This window comes from Lutra lutra, chromosome 9, assembly GCF_902655055.1.
Source record: "Lutra lutra chromosome 9, mLutLut1.2, whole genome shotgun sequence".
In the NCBI taxonomy this organism is placed as follows: Eukaryota; Metazoa; Chordata; class Mammalia; order Carnivora; family Mustelidae; genus Lutra; species Lutra lutra.
In genome coordinates, this window is record NC_062286.1 from 140663111 (window position 1) to 140681529 (window position 18419).

At 50.6% G+C, this 18419-nt stretch overlaps 1 protein-coding gene across 4 annotated transcripts in view; it reads left to right on the forward strand.

Annotated features, from left to right (window-relative positions):
• The window catches only part of PHACTR3 (phosphatase and actin regulator 3), a 225140-nt gene that overhangs the window by 83777 nt on the left and 122944 nt on the right, over positions 1-18419 (forward strand). The window contains exon 1 of one of the 4 annotated variants that reach the window (XM_047747011.1): positions 4785-4927. The exons of the other annotated variants lie outside the window; for them this stretch is intronic. Within the exon in view, the coding sequence (XP_047602967.1) occupies positions 4915-4927 (13 nt within the window). The 5' untranslated portion in view covers positions 4785-4914. Of the gene's footprint in view, positions 1-4784; positions 4928-18419 lie in introns of those variants that run through there. 4 annotated transcript variants of the gene reach the window in all.

Consider the following 18419-nt stretch of genomic DNA (forward strand, 5'->3'; position numbering starts at 1 on the left):
GACAGACCTCCGGGCTTCTGCCACCCAGTGAGAAGTTAGTGTGAGCTCCAGACGCATGGCTCAGCTCACAGCTGTCACATCCCGCGTCCCACAGGCTGTCGGTGTTCCAGCTTCTCTCCAGGATGCATGTGGGGTGTGGCTGGATCTGCTCAGAGAAAGTTTCATCCTGGGCAAACTGTTGTTTTTCCCTGGGCTTGTGGGCTGCTGCCAGGTTTTGTCAATAAAGTTTTATTGGAACACAACCATCCCTATGATGTATTTTTTATGACTGGATTGTTGCAGAGAAAGAGCACTGACCCCTGCATCTTCCTATAGGAAAATGGCTTTCTTGGTGGAGTTCACACACACACACACACACACACACACACACACACACACACCACAAAGGAAATGCAAGATGTTGACAGAAGAGTCCGGGTGTTATATATACGATGGTTCATTGTACTTTGTTTCCCTACCTTTCTGTATGTTTGAAATTTCATGAAACATTGGGATGATGGCAGTTTGACTACGCCAGGATTTCTAGAGGAATGCCGTTCTAGGTCCTGAACCATCAACATTTGCCTTAACAACTTGACAGGTTAATCAATGGGCTAGATGACAGAAATCGATGAATGCATTCACAGTCCGGCCAACATACTCAAGAGTCAGATGCGTATTTTGACAGACAGCTTGGGCGGCTGAGCTGGCTGGGAGGAGGTCAGTGCTGGTGGACTTCAAGTGCCCAGCCTAGGTTCACGAAGCTCCCTGCCAGGACTGGCAAAGAGTGGATTTGGGCAGAATCAGGCCTCTTCACTGAGCTAAATCCATGTTTTTGGGTCCCTAGAGTGTGCAAGCGTTGTCCTGCCAGCTGGGACACGATGAGCACAGCAGACAGGATTGCCAGCCTCCCAGGGCCTTCCTTGTTGGGGTGGAGGGTGGGGGAGACACACGATAACTAGTCCCCATGACCGGTAGGGAGTCATCCCACTTGCCGGTGATAAGTGCTATAGGACATCACAGGAGAGGAAGGGCAGGCACAGGAATCCTAAGTGCAGGGAGGGTCAAATGGAGTGTCAGGGTAGCCATCCCAGTGGAGGTGACGTTTGAGCAAGGATTGGAAGCAGTGGAGAAGGAGCCATGTGGCTATGGGTGGAAGGGCCTCGGGAAAGGACCTGCCAGCACAAAGACCCAAGTGGGAGCCTGCCAGAGGGTCTGGGAGCAGCTAGGAGCTGTGGTGGCAGGAGAGAGCCAGGGGTGGGGGAGGATGGTGTGTGCTACCACAACTGTGACCTTTGCTCCCAGTGTGCTGGGGGCCATGCGAGGGCTTGAAGCTCAGAGACTCGGCATCGAACTCAGGATTAAGGGACCCGGGCCTCCGCGTGACAGCAGGCAAGTGCAGAAGCAAGGGGCAGACTAGTTAGAGGTCACTGCTGCATCCAGGTGGGGGCCTGTGACTGGTCCCAGGGAAGGAGGTGGCAGCAGGTGCATGTGGGAGGTGGGACCGGTGGGACTGGCCTCCCTAGTGGACAGGAAAGGGAGGGATGGGTGGGCCGAGGGTGCCCCTCGGGATTTGCCCTTCCTGCCAGGAGGGTGGAGCTCCCTGCATGGTGGATGGAGATGGGCTTGTGGGGAGAGTGGGGTCTGGGCGCCCCTGTCTGGGGCTGGCGCTCTGCACCAGGGGCAAGGCTGAGGCAGGGACTGAACTTGCACCCACAAGTCCTTGCCGGCCTTTGTCGTTTCTCTCTGCCACTCTTAGCATAATTTGATGACTATTGTCTTCTAATTCAAGTCTATTTATTTTTACTTAAACTCAATTTAAAAGGAAATATTTTGTTAAGACTAAGCAGAATGCTGATATCACTTTTGTAACTGTGAAACAGTGACTATAAAACGTTTAGTTTAAACTAGACACGACCTCCTGCCAAGGTTCAAACACCTAGATCTACAAATGTCGGCAGGCGTCAGAATCCTATCACCCACTACCCTCTAAACTGGGTCCATGAACCCCCGAAATCACTTCATTACCCTCAGGTCTATGCCAAAGCCTGGGGGAGGTGCTGGACTGTGTGCAGAATAAGGGAGCTTGGGGTCCAGCCTGACCCTCAGCCAGAAGTTGGGTTCACTTTAGGATCCTGTGTTTTCTGAAATACGTCAGCAAACTGGAATTTGCGAGAACGCTGCGGGGGCTGCGGCTGTTTATTCTAGAACAGACGTGGGGGATGGCTGCCTTGGAAGAAAAGGGTGGGATTTGTCCCGCGTGATTCCAGAAGGCGGCACCAGGACCTGTGGGGAGGAGATAGCCGGCTTTCCATTCCCTCTGAGCACACCCTTCCTCTCTCAGAATTCTCAGAGTTTGTATTTTTAAATTAAATAATCTGCCTCCTGACTCATCTCTTTCTTCTGGGGAGTTTCTTTCTCCCGTCTGTTTATTGTGGTCTCTGTCTCATGGGACAGGCTTTCCTTAGTTGCCTGGTGAGACACGGCTGACCTTTCCTGCTTGAGAACAAAGCAGCAGGGAACCGAGCATGCTTGTCGCAGGTGTTTCAGTAGTTGGTCAGCTTTGGGGCGCCGGCCTGTGTGTGGGTCCTGCCAGCCCCATTTGTTGGGTGGCCTGGGGACAGGAATGGGTGGCCCTCTATGCTGTGCCTGGAGCTGGGAGCTCCCCGCCAATGGCTGGTGGTGAGAGGGGGAGCTCACTGTCATGAGAAGTATGTAAATCAGCCCCCCTCGGTGATAGAAAGGTTTGGGGTCTCTGAGGTTCTTCCTGTTTTGTCCCTGTGACCTCTTCTGCAGGAATCCTGAGGCTTCTGACACCTTCTCTGGGCTGACGGTGCCTGGTGGCTAGGAGCTGCTGGTGGCGGTCACATCACACCCTGCCCTGCTCATACCTTTGGGGGACACACTTAAATGTGGAATGAATGGGAGGAGGAAGGACTCTGCCCCTGAGGCAAACTGCTTCACTGCAGGCCCCGGAGCCCAGCGTGGTCCCAAGGCCCTTCCCTAGGGAGCTTCCCTAGTTCCCTGAATCCTGCCGTGTCCAGGTCCCGCCACTTTATGAAATTTTGACTCACCCCCTGCACCTCTGTCCCCAGGTCACGGTGAGCCTTCTGGTTTCTCCGCTGCTGTTCTCCACCCACTGACACTTGGCTCCGGGGCAACTGCGTAGCCTTCCAGTGGGCCCTCTGCGGGCCACCTTCTGCCCAGAGTGGGAGAGGCTCTGAAAGTGTAGATCAGAGTCCTCCCGTCCCTGTTGTCCTTGAATAGAAATCCAGGCTTCCTTGCGGATGTCACCTTCTATCCCTGTGGAGTGGTGGCTACGTGGCCACGGGTTGGGGACGTGGACCCAACCCCGGACCATGTGGGTTTGAAGCCTGGCTCCCAGCGTGCTTGCTTTGTGGCCTGGTTCCTCCTTTTCCTCACCTGTGATGGTGACGGCAAAACTGGCTACCGTGTAGTTTGCTCTGAGGATGAGCCAGTTTCAACGCGGCCGAGCTGCACGTGGTCGCCCCTGTGGGTCTGCTGCGTCTCCCCACTGCGTGCAGCGCTCTGGCCACTGGGACCTTTTCTTGTGACTTTGAACTTGTTCAGACTGTTTCCGTGGTTGCTCCCCACCTTCCTTCATTAGGGACATTTGTCCCTGACTTGTCATTTGCTCAGCACATTATTCTTTGGGTCTCAGGTTAAATGTCACCTCCCTAGAGCAGCCCTCTTTGGCACCCCACTTAAAGGGGGTCCCCTACTCCTACACTCTATCAAAATCCATATTGCCTTGGCTTGCTGTTGTGTTGGGTCTGCAGTGACCAGAATTTGTCCATCACTAGGGGTGGGGACCTTGCTTGCGCTTTCCTCTGCTGTGGTGGCTAGAGTAGCAGGGCCCCGGTCACTCTGAAGGGAGGAGTGAAACATGAAGGAAGGCAGGAATGCAGACATGAACCGTGGTACGAGGCGCCTGGGCAGCACCTGTCCCTGCCTCTTCCTCTGTGAGAGTTGTTCCTCTGCCTTTGTCCGGCGCCGGCCTCAAGGGCAGGAATACATCACACCATGTGGCAGACACCTGCCAGGCATCTGGTTCCCCGAGACAGCTCAGTGCTAGGGATCAGGCAGAAAGGAGATGAGAAGAGGACTGGGAGCCTAACTGCCACACATGATGCTGATTCCTGCCATTCATCGGCCAACTGTGTTCTCCCTGATTATCTCCGTCTCCTCATCTGCAAAATGGAAGCAACAATAGTACTTCTCCCGAGGGTTGTGGGAGGATTAAATGGTGATACTTAGAGGTCTGCAAACAGGGTCAGTGTTGGGCAGGTGGTAATTGCTAAGTCAGTGGGATCTGCTGTGATACTGGTGGTGGTGGTGCTGGTGATGATAATAATGATGGTGATGGTGGTGGTGGTGGTAATGATGGTGATGGTGATGATGGTGATGGCGGTGATGGTGATGACAATGACGATGGTGGTGGTGGTGGTAATGATGGTGATGGTGATGATGGTGATGGCGGTGATGGTGATGACAATGACGATGGTGGTGGTGGTGGTGGTAATGATAGTGGTGGTGATGGTGATGATGGGGATGATGGTGATGGCGGTGATGGTGATGACAATGACGATGGTGGTGGTGGTGGTGGTAATGATAGTGGTGGTGATGGTGATGATGGGGATGATGGCGATGGTGGTGGTGATGATGGTGATGGCGGTGATGGGGAAGGTGGTGATGGTGATGACGTTGTTTTGTAATAGATTTCAAAATGTGGAACAGAGCAGGTTTCAACAAAGGACTCCAGAGCTAATGAGAGGAGAGCAAGGACACAGCAGGTGCTTGCCAGGGAGGGAATAAGCCTATTTGCGGTATCAGGTGAATTCAGACTCACGAACTTTGCTGCACCTGAACTTTACTGGGGCTAATGGCAGGATCCCTGTTTCCCAGGATGTGGACATGGCCCCAGCAGGTATCAGAGATTTTCTAGCTGCGCATCTCACACCCTCTGTAAAGTGGGACCTGTTTTAAAATTTCCGATGTGTTACAGACTGGTCCTTTCTTTAATGTGAAGAGAAGCACTGTGACACTTCTACCTTAAGGGAAGATGGGGGTGGGGACTGGTACCTGGGACAGGTCCTTACCTGGTTGCCATGGCTACACTCACTGTCCAGGTGAGTGGTGGTCTGGATGCCCTTTGAGCCCCACTGTTCTCTGTGTAACTCAGATGGATTTTGATGTCACAGAATCGGACGGTCAGATGGCTGTCCCCTTCGAATGTTCTTTCAGTCTTCAGGTTGTGAGTATCAAGGAGAAACTTTTAGTTTGTGGCTGGTGTGTCTTTGACCCCAAATGCTAGCTGATTTCCGTTCTCTGACAAGCGGAGAACAGCCTCAGCAAGGGCCCTGGGAGGGTCCGGTGCCAGAATATAACTGTACTGACTTGTGTCCACTGTATTTATTGGGGCCACTTAACGATTCTGGAAATTGATTCTGATTTTTCTTTATTAGAGCAGAGGTGTGAAATTTCCTTGATAGATACATTTATTTAAGTGCAAAGGCAAGTTGACTTAAAATATACAGTGAATTATCACGTTGCTGAGTGTGCATATCTGACAAAAATCTCATATAATTGGTACAAGAAAGATTCTTGATAAGTTTTCAGAGGAGTCCAGTGGAAGGCAGGGTAAGGGAAGTGGGAATGGACAGGATGGAAGTTTGGGGGTCATTTGGGGTAGCGTACCCCCTCTGGTGGGGTAGCGTCAGGGGTATGCTTCTCTTCATCCCAAGCACCTGATCTGTGAGAAGGCAGGGGAGCTGCTACTCTTGGTACCAGGGCAGCATGGTTGGCTTTATTGGGGGGCAATGCAGAGAATGTTGTAACTGATCTTGTTTCTTTCTTCACCAGGGTTGCTAGGAAGCCTGTCCTCCAACTTCAATTCAAATTTCTTGTCTCTGCACAGAATCCTTTAGTATGTGTTTGTGTAACCATGGAATCTGGGGACCCCTGGGTGGCTCAGTCAGTTAAGCATCTGCTTTCAGCTCAAGTCACGATCCCAGGGTCCTGGGATCGAGCCCCACATCATGCCCCCGGCTTCGCAGAGAGCCCGCTTCTCCCTCCCCCTCTGCTGTTCCCCCCACTCATGCTCTCTTGCTCTCTCAGTCAAATAAACAAAAACTTTAAAATTAAAAAAAAAACAAACCATGGAATCATGTATTTTTTCATGTGTTCCCCCCCCTTTTTTTTAAACTGCCATAGGTATTTTTGTAAGCTCTCTACCTCCTTTTTGAAACATGATGTGGGTAATGAGTAAACTCTGAACAAATAAGTAAATAAGGAACAATGACGCGCTTTCCTCCGACTGCAGGATTGGGGGCAGCTCTGTTGTTGGAGGTTCTTGGAGGCCATCGGGACCAGGGAGCAGGCGAGTGAGCAGGGTGGGAGCCCTTGTTCTCGGAGGCTGGGGCCGGGCGCCGTCACGATGGCTCCGAGCGCCAGTTTCTGTTATCCCGCGGCGCTCAGATCTCGGGCCTCTATTTAAGAGACAACATAGATTTCTTCAAGGCACACATTTGCATTGTGTGTGGGCTGAGGTGCCTGGCTTCATTCTCTCTATATATACGCACGCCATCCCGTGGGTATTTTTAAATGCGCGTCTCCAGAGCCAGCGTTTTGCGGGGTGCAGGCTTATCATCGTGCCAGGGGACTTGCCGTGTGGGTTTGCGAGGGCTGAGGGCAAAGGCGTTAACTCCTGGGCAGAAAGCTGCCAGCCTTGAGCAGGGCAGAGCTCGGTCCCCAGAGCTGTTGGGGTTACGGCTCCTGGAAGGGCCCGGAGGCCCCGCGGCCAGAAGGGCAGGGTGGGGAAGGGGTCAGACAGACTCAGGCAGTGGAGTTGCACGGCGGCAGCTGGGGCCGGCCGAGCTGTTGAGACCCGCCCTGTTTCCCGCACTTGTCAGGGATCTTCCTGAGTTTGGTGAGGGCCCCCCTCAGGTCCACTCAGAAGTGAGGGGCGTCCCAGGCCCTCTGGGCCCTGTCCCCTGGTGTCTGATCGGCTTGCCATGTGGATCGGGTGGAGCCCGTACCTGGCTGGTGAACAGGACAAAAAGCCCTACAGGCGCTCCAGCCTGGCCGCTTGACTCGGAGGGAAACTGAGGCCCTGAAGTGGTCCCAAGCTTCAGTCCCTCATCCTTTCTCGGTGTTCCCAGGGGAGGACCCTGCTTTCTACCCAGCTGCTAATGCCAGAAACCTGCCTCGTCCATTTCCCTCCCCCGCATCACCACCAACAGCCCTGCAGCCAGCGGACTCCCCCCAGTGCCTCTCAAATCCACGCGCTTCTTGTTGCCTCCAGCTACCGCCAGGGTCCAGCCTTTTCATCTCTCTTCCTGGGGGATACAGCTGCACCCTGACCCACCCCCTGCTTCCTCTGATAGTTCCATCTAATTGGGTTTCTGCTGGTAATTGGAATGATCTTTTTAAACCTCAAATCTCATTATGGGAGTATTTCCAGCTCCCCTCTTCCATGTTCCCATCTTGCTCAGAATTTTTCAGGGGCTGTCCATGACTTGTAAGATTAAAAACATCCAAACTCCTTCCCATGCCTGCTCTGGCCCCTCCTGCTCTTCTGGCCTCCTGATAGCATGGCAGTCCTTCTGGCCTCAGGACCTCGACCCATGCTATATACCACCTGCACCACAACACGTGCAGACCTGGGATGTCGCCTGGCTGAGTCCTGCTCCCCCTTCCCGTCCTAGTCCAAGAACAACTTCTTCACCACAATCCGTCATGTGTTCTGGTCCTTTGGGACACTCAGAACCTACTGTCAGTGTCTGAGCTGGGGATCTCTCTGGTTCTCTCACCCACCGGATCATTGGCTCTGCGTGCTGCCACGTGGCGGTCTTTAGCAGGTGCCTGTCTGTCCAGGGTACCCTTGCACATGCGGAATGGATCAGGACCTCGAGTGTTGTGGGGAGGCCATGGGCCATACAGAGATGTCTGAGGCCCAAGCAGGAAATGTCTTCTCTCTCCTCATTGTCCTCCTTGGAAACCTTCCCTGTTGGGTTGCTGAAGCATCGTGTCGGGGTGGTTTCATATTTGGAATCCTCAGGCAAAGGGACCGTCTTCAGTTCACTGTCCCCAGAGCCCCTGCCTTTTGTATCCTAGAAGGGTCTTTGCTGCAGATGCTGCTATTACTGGTAATCAGTATTTAACGAATTACTTGCAGTCGGTCATACTGCCATAGACGAGTCATCGGAGGCCCCAGCAACACTCCTGCAGTCCAATGAAGTCAGTTTTATTGAACTTGCTGTGGCGCAGGAGGACATACCATCCCGCAGCTTTGGCAGCCTCCCCGTGAGAGGGTCTGCTTGTATGGTTCGGGGCATGAGCTGGATGGTTCTAGAAGGAATGCAGGAAGTGAGAACCCGCTCTGGGTTAGATATTGTCAAGAGAGGGGCTCCTTCCACTATGGGGTCCCTGTTCAGGAGGTGACAACAAATCGGGGGCAGGAGGTCATGGTTAAAAAAGTGGGACTCGGCCACACGCTGCTGTGTGGCTTCCTGCGTGTCCTGGCCGTGGCCTCGCCTGCCGTGGGCACCGTCCCCTGGTTGTCCGTGGCGTTGACTCGCGCTCTGCTCACTTCTTTATTGCTTGTTTGTTGGCTTTTTCTATTTCTGAGGGCTCGTCTCGGAGGGAAATTCAGCTCTTTGCCTGAGACATGAGTTGCAAGTACTTTTCTTTGGTTTGATGCTAGTCTTTTGACTGCTTATAGTGATTTTTGTCGTACCCACATTTTCATTTTTATGTAGGTGAATTTATCAAGATGTTCTTTCGTTTATGGCATCTGGGTTTCATATCATAGTTAGAAAGGCCTTCTCCACCCTGAGATGATTTTTTAAATGCTTTATTCTCCTTATGCTTTCATTTTTTTTTGGTGTATTTTAAGCTCTGATAAAGCTGGAATTTATTTTCGTGTAAAATGTGAGGGACAGAGCCAACCTACTTTTATTCCCATTTACCACTGATCGCCTTAACTCCACGTACCAAGTAATCCCATTTGCCTCTGACTTTCCTTTTCATTCTTTAGAGATATTTAAATTCCCATGTGATTTGAGGTCTATGTTTGGACTTTTCATTTTGTCTCGTTGACACCTGTCTATTCTTGTAACAAAACCATATTGCTTTAATTATGTCTTCATAAGAGAGAAATCTGTGGTTCTTCTCATACCTCATTTCTCTTTCAGTTTTTTTCTGGTTTCTTGTTTATATCTATTTTTCATTTAAACTTTAGCCGATCTGCTGTATGTCTCCTGAGTCTCCGATAACATTAGGAGGATTTTAGACATACGGGGACACGTGGATTCGAACCCGGGGAATGCTTGCAACCTTTGACGTACCCCTTCTTTGCTAGAGGGAGCGCAGTGATTTTATCGAGACGATGCTGGGGGAGTGTTAGTGAAGAACCAAAGCTGGTCTTGTTTGCTGTCAAGGAGGAGTTTCATCAGCAGGTGACCCAGTATCCTGTCTTTGACTGAAATTTGCTCTTTTAGGGCAAAGCACTGCCTTGTGCTGTGTAGATGGTAGAGGGAAGGACAGGACTAAGGAAGTCAGCCTTCATCTCCACTTTGCTGCTGGTCTTGTGAGGGAAGATACAATGTAGCCGACGCGTTTCTTTGTTTCAGTGTCGGAAGTCAGTTCTGTTAGAGGGTTGGTTGGCTCCATTGAACTTGAGGGAAAAATGTCCCAAGTATCCAAGCACAGGAGCGAGCCTGGCAGGTGCTTCCCCGGCAGGGCCATGGGACCGGAATCACAATAAACAGAAGTGGGTGAGGATCCAGAAGGTCACACGTGGCTCGGCTCCGGGGTGCCCTTGCCTGTGCTCGCTCTGAGCTAGCGTCTGCCTATAAATAGCATCTGGCCAACCGCCCGTGATGATTTTGACTGTCCCTTGCCGGAGGCCTGCACTGCTGGCTTGGTCAGGATTCTGTCGTGGGTCTCTGTGACCTCGAGGAGGAGGAAGTTAGGCGATGATGGATTCTGCTGATGTTGGCAACTAATAGTTTCGGACAGCATGTCTCATACCATTCTCTGCACTCTCCCTGAATTAACCCTTCAGCCTTCCAACACCCCTTGGAGGCAGGTGCTATATTTATCCCCATATTACAGATGAGGAAACTGAGTCCCAGAGAATGGATGGCATAGCCGCTCACTGCCCACAACTCCTCATCCCTTTTATGTGAAAATACAAACTGCACGAGACGTAATCCCACTACCCGGGGGTGAACGTCGTTGGTGTCTTGGTCGAGCTCATGACAGTGTTTTCCCCATTCATGTGTGCAAACGGATTTTCAGTAAACGAAGTACTGTTTATGCTGTATCCTGTGGGTTTTTTTTTTTTTAATTAAGTTTTTAAATTTTAATTCCTGGAGCATTAACATACAGTGTTCTATTAGTTTTACTATAGTCTGTGTTTTTCACCCCACATTATTTTTGCGACATGAATATCTTATTGATGGAGGGTCTGGGGTTCAGGCAGTTTTCATTTTACCCCTTAAACTCCATGTCTATGTAGAAAATGGGGATTTACCAGTATCTACCAGTATCTACCTCACAGAGGTATTTGGCTCTGCTCCCGGGAGGGCTAAAGGAGCTAAAGCACTCAGCCCAGCTCCATAGCTGTCTGCTGTACACTTTCCGGTGTGTTCCATGAGTTTGGGATTACAACAGACAGTGTATGAGGCTCCAGGTATCCCCCGCCTTCCAAAAGCTGGTCTTAGACCACTTTTCTCTTCTTTTCTCTCTCTCTCTCTCTTTTTTTTTAAAGATTATTTATTTATTTATTTGACAGAGAGAGGGAGAGGGAGAGAGGGAGCACACATGAGCAGGGGTAGCAGCATAGGGAGAGGGAGAAGTGGGCTCGAGCCTGACGTGGGGCTCCATCCCGGGACCCTGAGAGCATGACCTGAGCCAAAGGTGGAAGCTTCACCGATGGAGCCGCCTAGACGCCTGAGGTCACTTTGCTTTTATAAAACACTAGTTAGTAACCGTTTTTGCTAAACCCTAAGCAGAAGAAATCCAAAGATGATTTTTATAAATGCACTGAGCGTGGGCTGGGCAGAGAGCCCACGAGCTGTCACAGAGGAAAGCCCGCCTCCCCCCACTGCCCCTCCCCTGCCCCAGGCAGTGAGGGTGGCGCCCCCAGCCCCTTCCCCAGGAGACCCACGCAGCCTCTCAGCCTCTAGCCCCCGAGTCTGAGCCACGCCTGTGGGCCTCTGGGCTTCATCTCGACGTACTTTGCGCATCTGTTATTGACATGTGGCCTCAGGTATCAGAAAAACCCAAGAGAGGTTATTTTTGGGGCCTGGGAATGCTAAAAAAATTTGTTTTCCATATAAATTCATGGCAGTTCCTTCTTTGCTTTATGTTATTTTGGCTTATGAAAGGTTTCATAGGAATGTTCTGTTTTCGATAGCGGGAGGAGCCTGTATTTGGAAGGTCACATGTCAAGAGACGTGCTCTATGGTCTTCGGTGCTAGCGCAAACTCACATGACATGGAGGTCAAAGCGGAGAGCACTTATGGGTTCCCCGAGTGTCAGAACGACAGTGGCCGGCCGTCAGTGACAAGAGCGGTCTGGTGATGCTGATGCGCGTCTGTAAGCAGGGCATCCGTCAGCGGCCGGCGGGGACAGCCAGCCTCGCGGAGGGCGCTCGCAGGAGCCCGGGACGGGCGGCAAGAACGGGAATGGATCGGAGTCAGGCCTGGGCCGCCTCCTCCCGACGCGGTGGGACCCGCACAGTGTCCGCAGCGGCCGAGCGCGCTGGGTCTGCCTCAGGCAAGCATGTCCTCGTCCCCACTCGGGCTCGCTGCTCCCTGCACCCGGTGGAGTGTGTGCGTTCGTGGGGGCATTCGTGCGCCGGCTCGCTGTGCCGAGGAGGCCTGGGCGACTTGGCGAATACTAAGGAGGGGCCCCCGGCCTGGCTCAGCCCTGCCGGGCTGCCTGGGCAGCTGCCCACGAAGAATGCCGACCGCCTTGAAGAGGAGCCGGCCAGCAGCGGGCCCCTTCGGCTTGGCGGGACCCAGGGCAGCCTCTCGGGATACGCGGGTCTGCTCTGGGGAGACTCACAGCTGGTGAGCTTCTTCCCAGCTCACTCTTGCTTTGCCTGAGTCAACACCGGGACGCTGGAAGTGTCGAGCTCTCCGGCTGGGTGGTCTCCGGCTGGACAAGCGGATGGACACTGACTGTCTCAGCAGTAACCCAGAGACGAGTCTCGGAGTGGACTAGAGGGGGATGGGCTTCATCTAGACATCTGGGCAGGGAGGGGAGAGGGCTGGTGGCAGCTCGCTGGTGATGTGACAAAGATCGCTCATGAGTTCCGTTCCCTTTGGTTCTTAGCAAGGCCCTGGAGGCGCTGTACGGTCCCACATAACAGGCTGTGAAACTGAGGTTCAGAGGGTAGAGGTAAGACACCTGGGGTAGACAGGAGCCTGGGAGCCTTTTCTAGAGCCTTCCACAGAGGTGGCAGGCACGGGCAGCTTCCTTACCTCTTTCTTCTCAGCGTGTGACGGCCTCCTCTTTTACTGATGGCTGCAGGAACAGTGAATTCAGATGTGTCACAGATTCGTGTCATGACTTCATGGAAGTAGGAAGAGAGTATGTATTTGTCATGGTGGCTCAGACCTACTTCTCTGTGCCCGTCTTTGCACACAGAGGCCCTGACAGACACCAAGCAGGGGTTAATGGGTCCACAGGAGCCTCGGCTAGAGACCATTGCCATTTCTTAGCCGCGGGACTGTTAGCAAGTGCCAGGCGCTTCCCCAGCCTCGGATGGCAACAATTGGTTAGTAACCCACGAGGACCAAGGAAACGGTCACTGAGCATAGGATGTTTTAGGTAGTGCACCGGCCAAGAAAGGAACGGAGAAAACAGGAGAAGAAAGGAAGTGTGGGACATTTTTCACCCAAGGGATTGACCAAATAATGGAAATCTTTGACAATGTCAAGTTTGGCGAAAATGTGTGGTAATAGCTCTCATGCATCTCAGGTAGAGGTTGGTGTGGTCATTTGAAGTGGTGGTTTGGCAGACTCGAGGGAAATTGGTAATGCGCTTCCCCATGTCTATTTCTAGGCAAGGAGACATGGGCAAGGAGGCCAAGGGGGATTCCTCTGATGAGGCCATTGTGGGTAGTAATAAGTAATGAAAACAACCCAAATAACCTTATGGGAGGGGCCTGATAGATCAGATCTGGTATGTTCTTACCTGGGACGCCGGGCAGTAGTTAAAAGCAACAGATGAAATTCCTATGACAAATTCAAGTGCAAGAAATGTACAGTGTGCTATCTTGTTTGTAAACCTACCCCCCATGTAAACAATATCATGCTAGATAAGACTGTGTGGGAAGGTGGCCAGGAGAGAGGAGAGAGTGTGTGTGAGCAAAGACACCTGCAAGCAAGTGTGCACGAGCACTGGCAGTCTTGGCCTGGAAAGGTACGAACCGAATCCATCTCGGTGTTCCTTCTGGGAGTGGAAGGAATAAAGGAGCCTTTCTGCTTTGCCAGGGATCTCCACTGCGAACATGGTATGTATACGTCATCACAGATACGCACCAAACAACGGTACTGACAACTACCAGTTCTATGTGTGTAATATGTTATACTCTGTGCTTTTGCTTATTTTTGTTTATTTTTAAATTTACTTTTAAGTAGGCTCCACACCCAGCTTGAAGCCCAATGCAGGGCTTGAACTCACGACTCTGAGATCAAGACCTGAGCTGAGATCAAGAGTCAGACGCTTAACCGACTGAGACCCCCAGGTGGACCTCTCTGTGCTTAAAAAAAAATTTTTTTTATTATGTGGAGATGTTAAAGAAACAATTTTAAAAGAAAGATTTATTTCTGGAGGAGTTTAGAGAGGAGGGCTGAAGACTTATATTTCAAGTTCAAGGTTGATTGGTCTTACTTTTGTAGGGTCATTTTCTTCTAGAGAATGTTTTCAGCAGACACTTAATAATTGCTTATCATGTATATGGTCCCCAGAACAGTCTGTGGTGCTAGTTCTTTAACTACTTGGCACAGAAATAAATTCTCTAATCGAGTTCATCTCGGGTGATTTTTTTCTCTCCATTTGATCAAATCGCCATGCTCTGGGTCACATAAGTCATAGAATGTGGAGAGCAGATCAGCAGTGCCTGGGACCTAAATTCAGACATGGTTTGTTCCAGATGTCCCTGTGTTCCTGCTGATCCAAAATTTGCAAGGCCAGAATAAGTCCAGGGGTCATGTCTGAGCTATAAAAACATCAGCAAATTGCTTGATTAGTAACTGGAAAGGGATGTTGCTTATTTTTAGCAAGAGCAAGAGCAGGGAAATATCACAGACCAAGTCAGGAAAGGACGGACCCGCCAAACCCTGAGCCTCTGTCTTTATCCGCCATCAGGCATGGGGCAGGGATATGGTTTGCCGGGAGACATCCCCACATCCTTATGTTACATCTTGGGCTCCATCCAGTGTAGCGACCTCTAGATTCAGGGCCAAGAGCTACAGGACACATGTCCTAAAGCAGCAGCTTCAAAAGCAGAAGCTGCTGATTCCTAAGAAAATGCCGATCCTCCACGTCCCACTATGACCTGTGAAGCCCTGGGATTCCTTTATGCTATTAGTTTTCCTGACTCCTGACTCCTTTTAAATCACCATGGGCTCTGGGTCTTGTGCCTGGTCTGGAAAATGGTTTTCTTTCTTTCTCGTTCCCCCTTACATTTATTTTAAAAATATTTGAATAGAAAAATCACGTGTATGGTAAGAAAAAATGAAGCAGCAGGAGAAGGGGCACACTGTCATCATCATTGCCACCGCCATCATTATCTCCACATCATCATCATCATCATCATCATCACCATCACCACCATCATCATCACCATCACCACCATCACCACCATCATCCACAACATCACTACTGATATCATCACCACCAATACCATCATCACCACCATCATCATTACCACCAGTATCACCATTACCACCATTATCATCATCATCACCACCATCAACAACTTCACCACCATCACCATCATCACCGCCAATATCATCATCACCACCATCATCACCACCATCATCATCATCACCACCATTATCACCACCATCACCACCATTATCACCACCATCACCATCACCACCGTCACCAACGTCATCCACATCACTACTGATATCATCAATATCACTACCAATATCTTCAACATCACTACCATCATCATCACCATCATCATCATCACCACCAATATCATCATCATCACCACCACCATCATCATCACCACCAATATCACCATCATCATCAGTTATTAGACAGGGGAGCCCCTCCTCCTCCTCTTCACTGGCTGCCCGACTCTTCTCTTCTGGCCTCTTGTTTGACTCCTTGAAGATGTACTCACCGTGTAGCATGCATGCACACATGTGTGCGTGTCCTTGCTTTTCACAGTCATGATGACATTCTGTGCACGCCATTTGGTACCTTTTCTTACTTGGCGGTATTTCTTATAGAGCATCCTGTATCAGTCCACACCAGTCTTCCTCGTTCTTTCTCTGTGCTGCCTGATGTTCTAAGGAGAGACATAGCAAAATATTCTCCTCCAGGGCCCTGCCCACCAGGATACTGAGGTTGCTTCCAAATGCTTGTCAATGAAATCAGCTCTAGCAAGAACACTCACCTGTGCTCACCTGCAAGGACACTCATCTTCATTCTTGGGTTCTGGTTTATCTGTAACATGTGTTCTGGTGATTATAACCCCTCAGTCAGGCAATTTCATCTGGATAGATAGGAAAAATTGACATGCAAAGATATTATGCCAATTTATAATCAGACAGAAATTGGCGGGGACTCCGTTTCTAAACCCCCGCATGCCACCTGTCCATCAGGCTCTTGGGGCACCAGTCACTCTGAGGGTCTAGTTAGTAGGTAGGTTCCAGGAGGTTGGGAAAGAAAGGACAGACACAGGTGGATTATAGGAACAATTACAACAGCAAGTCTCCTTTTTAAATAGATTTTATTTTTTAGAGCAGTTTTAGGATTAGAGAAAAATTTTACAAAGCAGAGTTCCTATATACTTTTCCCTGCAGTAGTGTGGTACTTTTGTTACAAGTAACAGGCAGATATGGATACATTATTACTAATGGAAGTCCACAGAGCACCTTAGGGCTCCCTCTTGGTGTTGGGCATTCTGTGATGTGTAATGTGCAACTTATCCACCTTTACGTCGCTGGACGGAGTAGTTCCACCTCCCTGAAAATGGACTGGGCTCCGCCTGCCCCTCGCTCCCTCCCTCTCTCAGCCCCCCACAGCTTTGCCTCTTGCAGGAAGGAGGTCATCCACGTGGGATCGTACCGTGTGCACACTTGAGGCTTGTGTCCCCTCAGGTTTTGAGAACTCATTTCTGTTTATCCTTGGATATTCTGTTGTCTGGAGATGCCACTGTTTGTCCGTTTCCCTACTGGGCTGGGGGCGGCTCTAGTACACTTCCTACTGGCCCAATCTTTTTTAAAGAAATGTTTTCAAGGCACCTGTGTGGCTCAGTGGGTTAAGCCTCTGCCTTCGGCTCAGGTCATGGTTTCAGGGTCCTGGAATTGAGCCCCGCATCGGGCTCTCTGCTCGGTGGGGAGCCTGCTTCCTCCTCTCCCTTTGCCTGCCTCTCTGCCTGCTTGCGATCTCTCTCTGTCAAATAAATAAATAAATAAAATCTTAAAAAAAGAAATGTTTTCATGTGCAATGGATGAATCACTAAATTCTACCTCTGAAACTAAATTAAAAAAGAGTTAGATTTTACCCATGAGACTCACTGCACCTGGAACAACACCTGGTGCTCCCCACGACTTGAAGCCCAAGTGGCCTGGGCTCTGCCACCCTCACTGCCCTGTCCGGCTTCACTCCCTTCTGTGTCTCCCCCTGCCTTCTGTGTCTCCCCCACCTTCCTCTACTCTGCAGCTGGCCATGCTTCCCAGCACCACACTGAGTCCCACACCAGCACTTTCGCTTCTTCCCTCTGTCCTAAAGGCTCTTTTTTTTTTTTTTTTAAGATTTTATTTATTTATTTGACAGAGAGAGATCACAAGTAGACGGAGAGGCAGGCAGAGAGAGAGAGAGAGAGAGGGAAGCAGGCTTCTTGCTGAGCAGAGAGCCCGATGCGGGACTCGATCCCAGGACCCTGAGATCATGACCCGAGCCGAAGGCAGCGGCTTAACCCACTGAGCCCCCCAGGCACCCCTCCTAAAGGCTCTTTTGCCAGCTCTCTCCCTGGCTGGGTCCATGCAGCTCAAATGATACCTCCTCTGAGAAGCCCTCCTGGACCCCTTCTGAAAGGAACGTTCCCTGCCTGGAAGTCCCCCACAGGCTCCTGTTTTGATTTCCTTTAGTACACTCTTCGCTCCCTGAAATGGTCCCATCTGCTCGCTTTCTCTGTTACCTGTCTCCCCGCAGAGGGAGGGGCCCCGTGTGTCTCCCCCTGTCCCCATTTCCCAGCCCTAGGGTGGTGCCTGGGGTGCAGAGCAGAGGCTGGAAGGATAACTGTGGGACGAGTGAATGACAGTGATGCGTCTGACTGCTCTGAGGCTGCTCAGGCTGGTCGCCTCACCTCTATGCTGGTCAAGTTCGTCCATGAAGGAGGGGACCCGCAAGCCCATATTCAGTGGTGTGGATCCTGTAGTTGTTGGGGGCATAGTGACAAGTTTTCATGCGGCTTCTGCTGGAGTCTGGTCCACATCCCCCTCCCTCCAGAGCAGAAGGGATAGAGCCCGCAGTGGTGTATCATCCTACACAAACACGTTGCGAGAATCAATTTCAAAGTGATCCTTCTTAAAATGAGACTTCTCTCCTTTTTCTTTCCGTCCATGTGGCCTTTGAAGGATTTTTATGTTGATTCTGCCGGTCTTCATTCCCAGCGTGTCGACAGGTGCCATAAATGCGTGTGTTTTGAACGGTCCTGAAACTTTCTGACAAAATTTCCATTTTCTTGTCAGTACTTATGAGCATGAATGGCCTTTTTTTGGTGGGGGGGGGGATTATCTATAGTTGGGGATGGTTTGGAGGTATTTTTGTGAGGACGTTTAGTCATTGGGGATCACTTGTTCCTGAGTCACACATTTATTTTAAGCCTAAGTCTTTTGAAAGGTCATTTAGATTTTCCAAATATAGTGCAGATCATTGTCTCACATCCCTTCTCCTCACCCATTCTGGACTGTAACAAAGGAAATTATTTTCAGAGAAAGAAGATTAAGATGATGCTCAGGCAGCCCTGGGAGAACAGAGCTTTATATACACACTGGTGAGGCGCTGCATCTTTTTATGGGGGAAGGATGGTGTCCTAGGTAGGAAGTGGTGAGAATTTCACCCAAAGTTTCATCTCTAATCATGAAAGTATGTTATGTCGCATGATGGAAAGATTTTCAGTAAGTTAAGAGAGAAAATTGTCACCCAAGTTCCGAAAC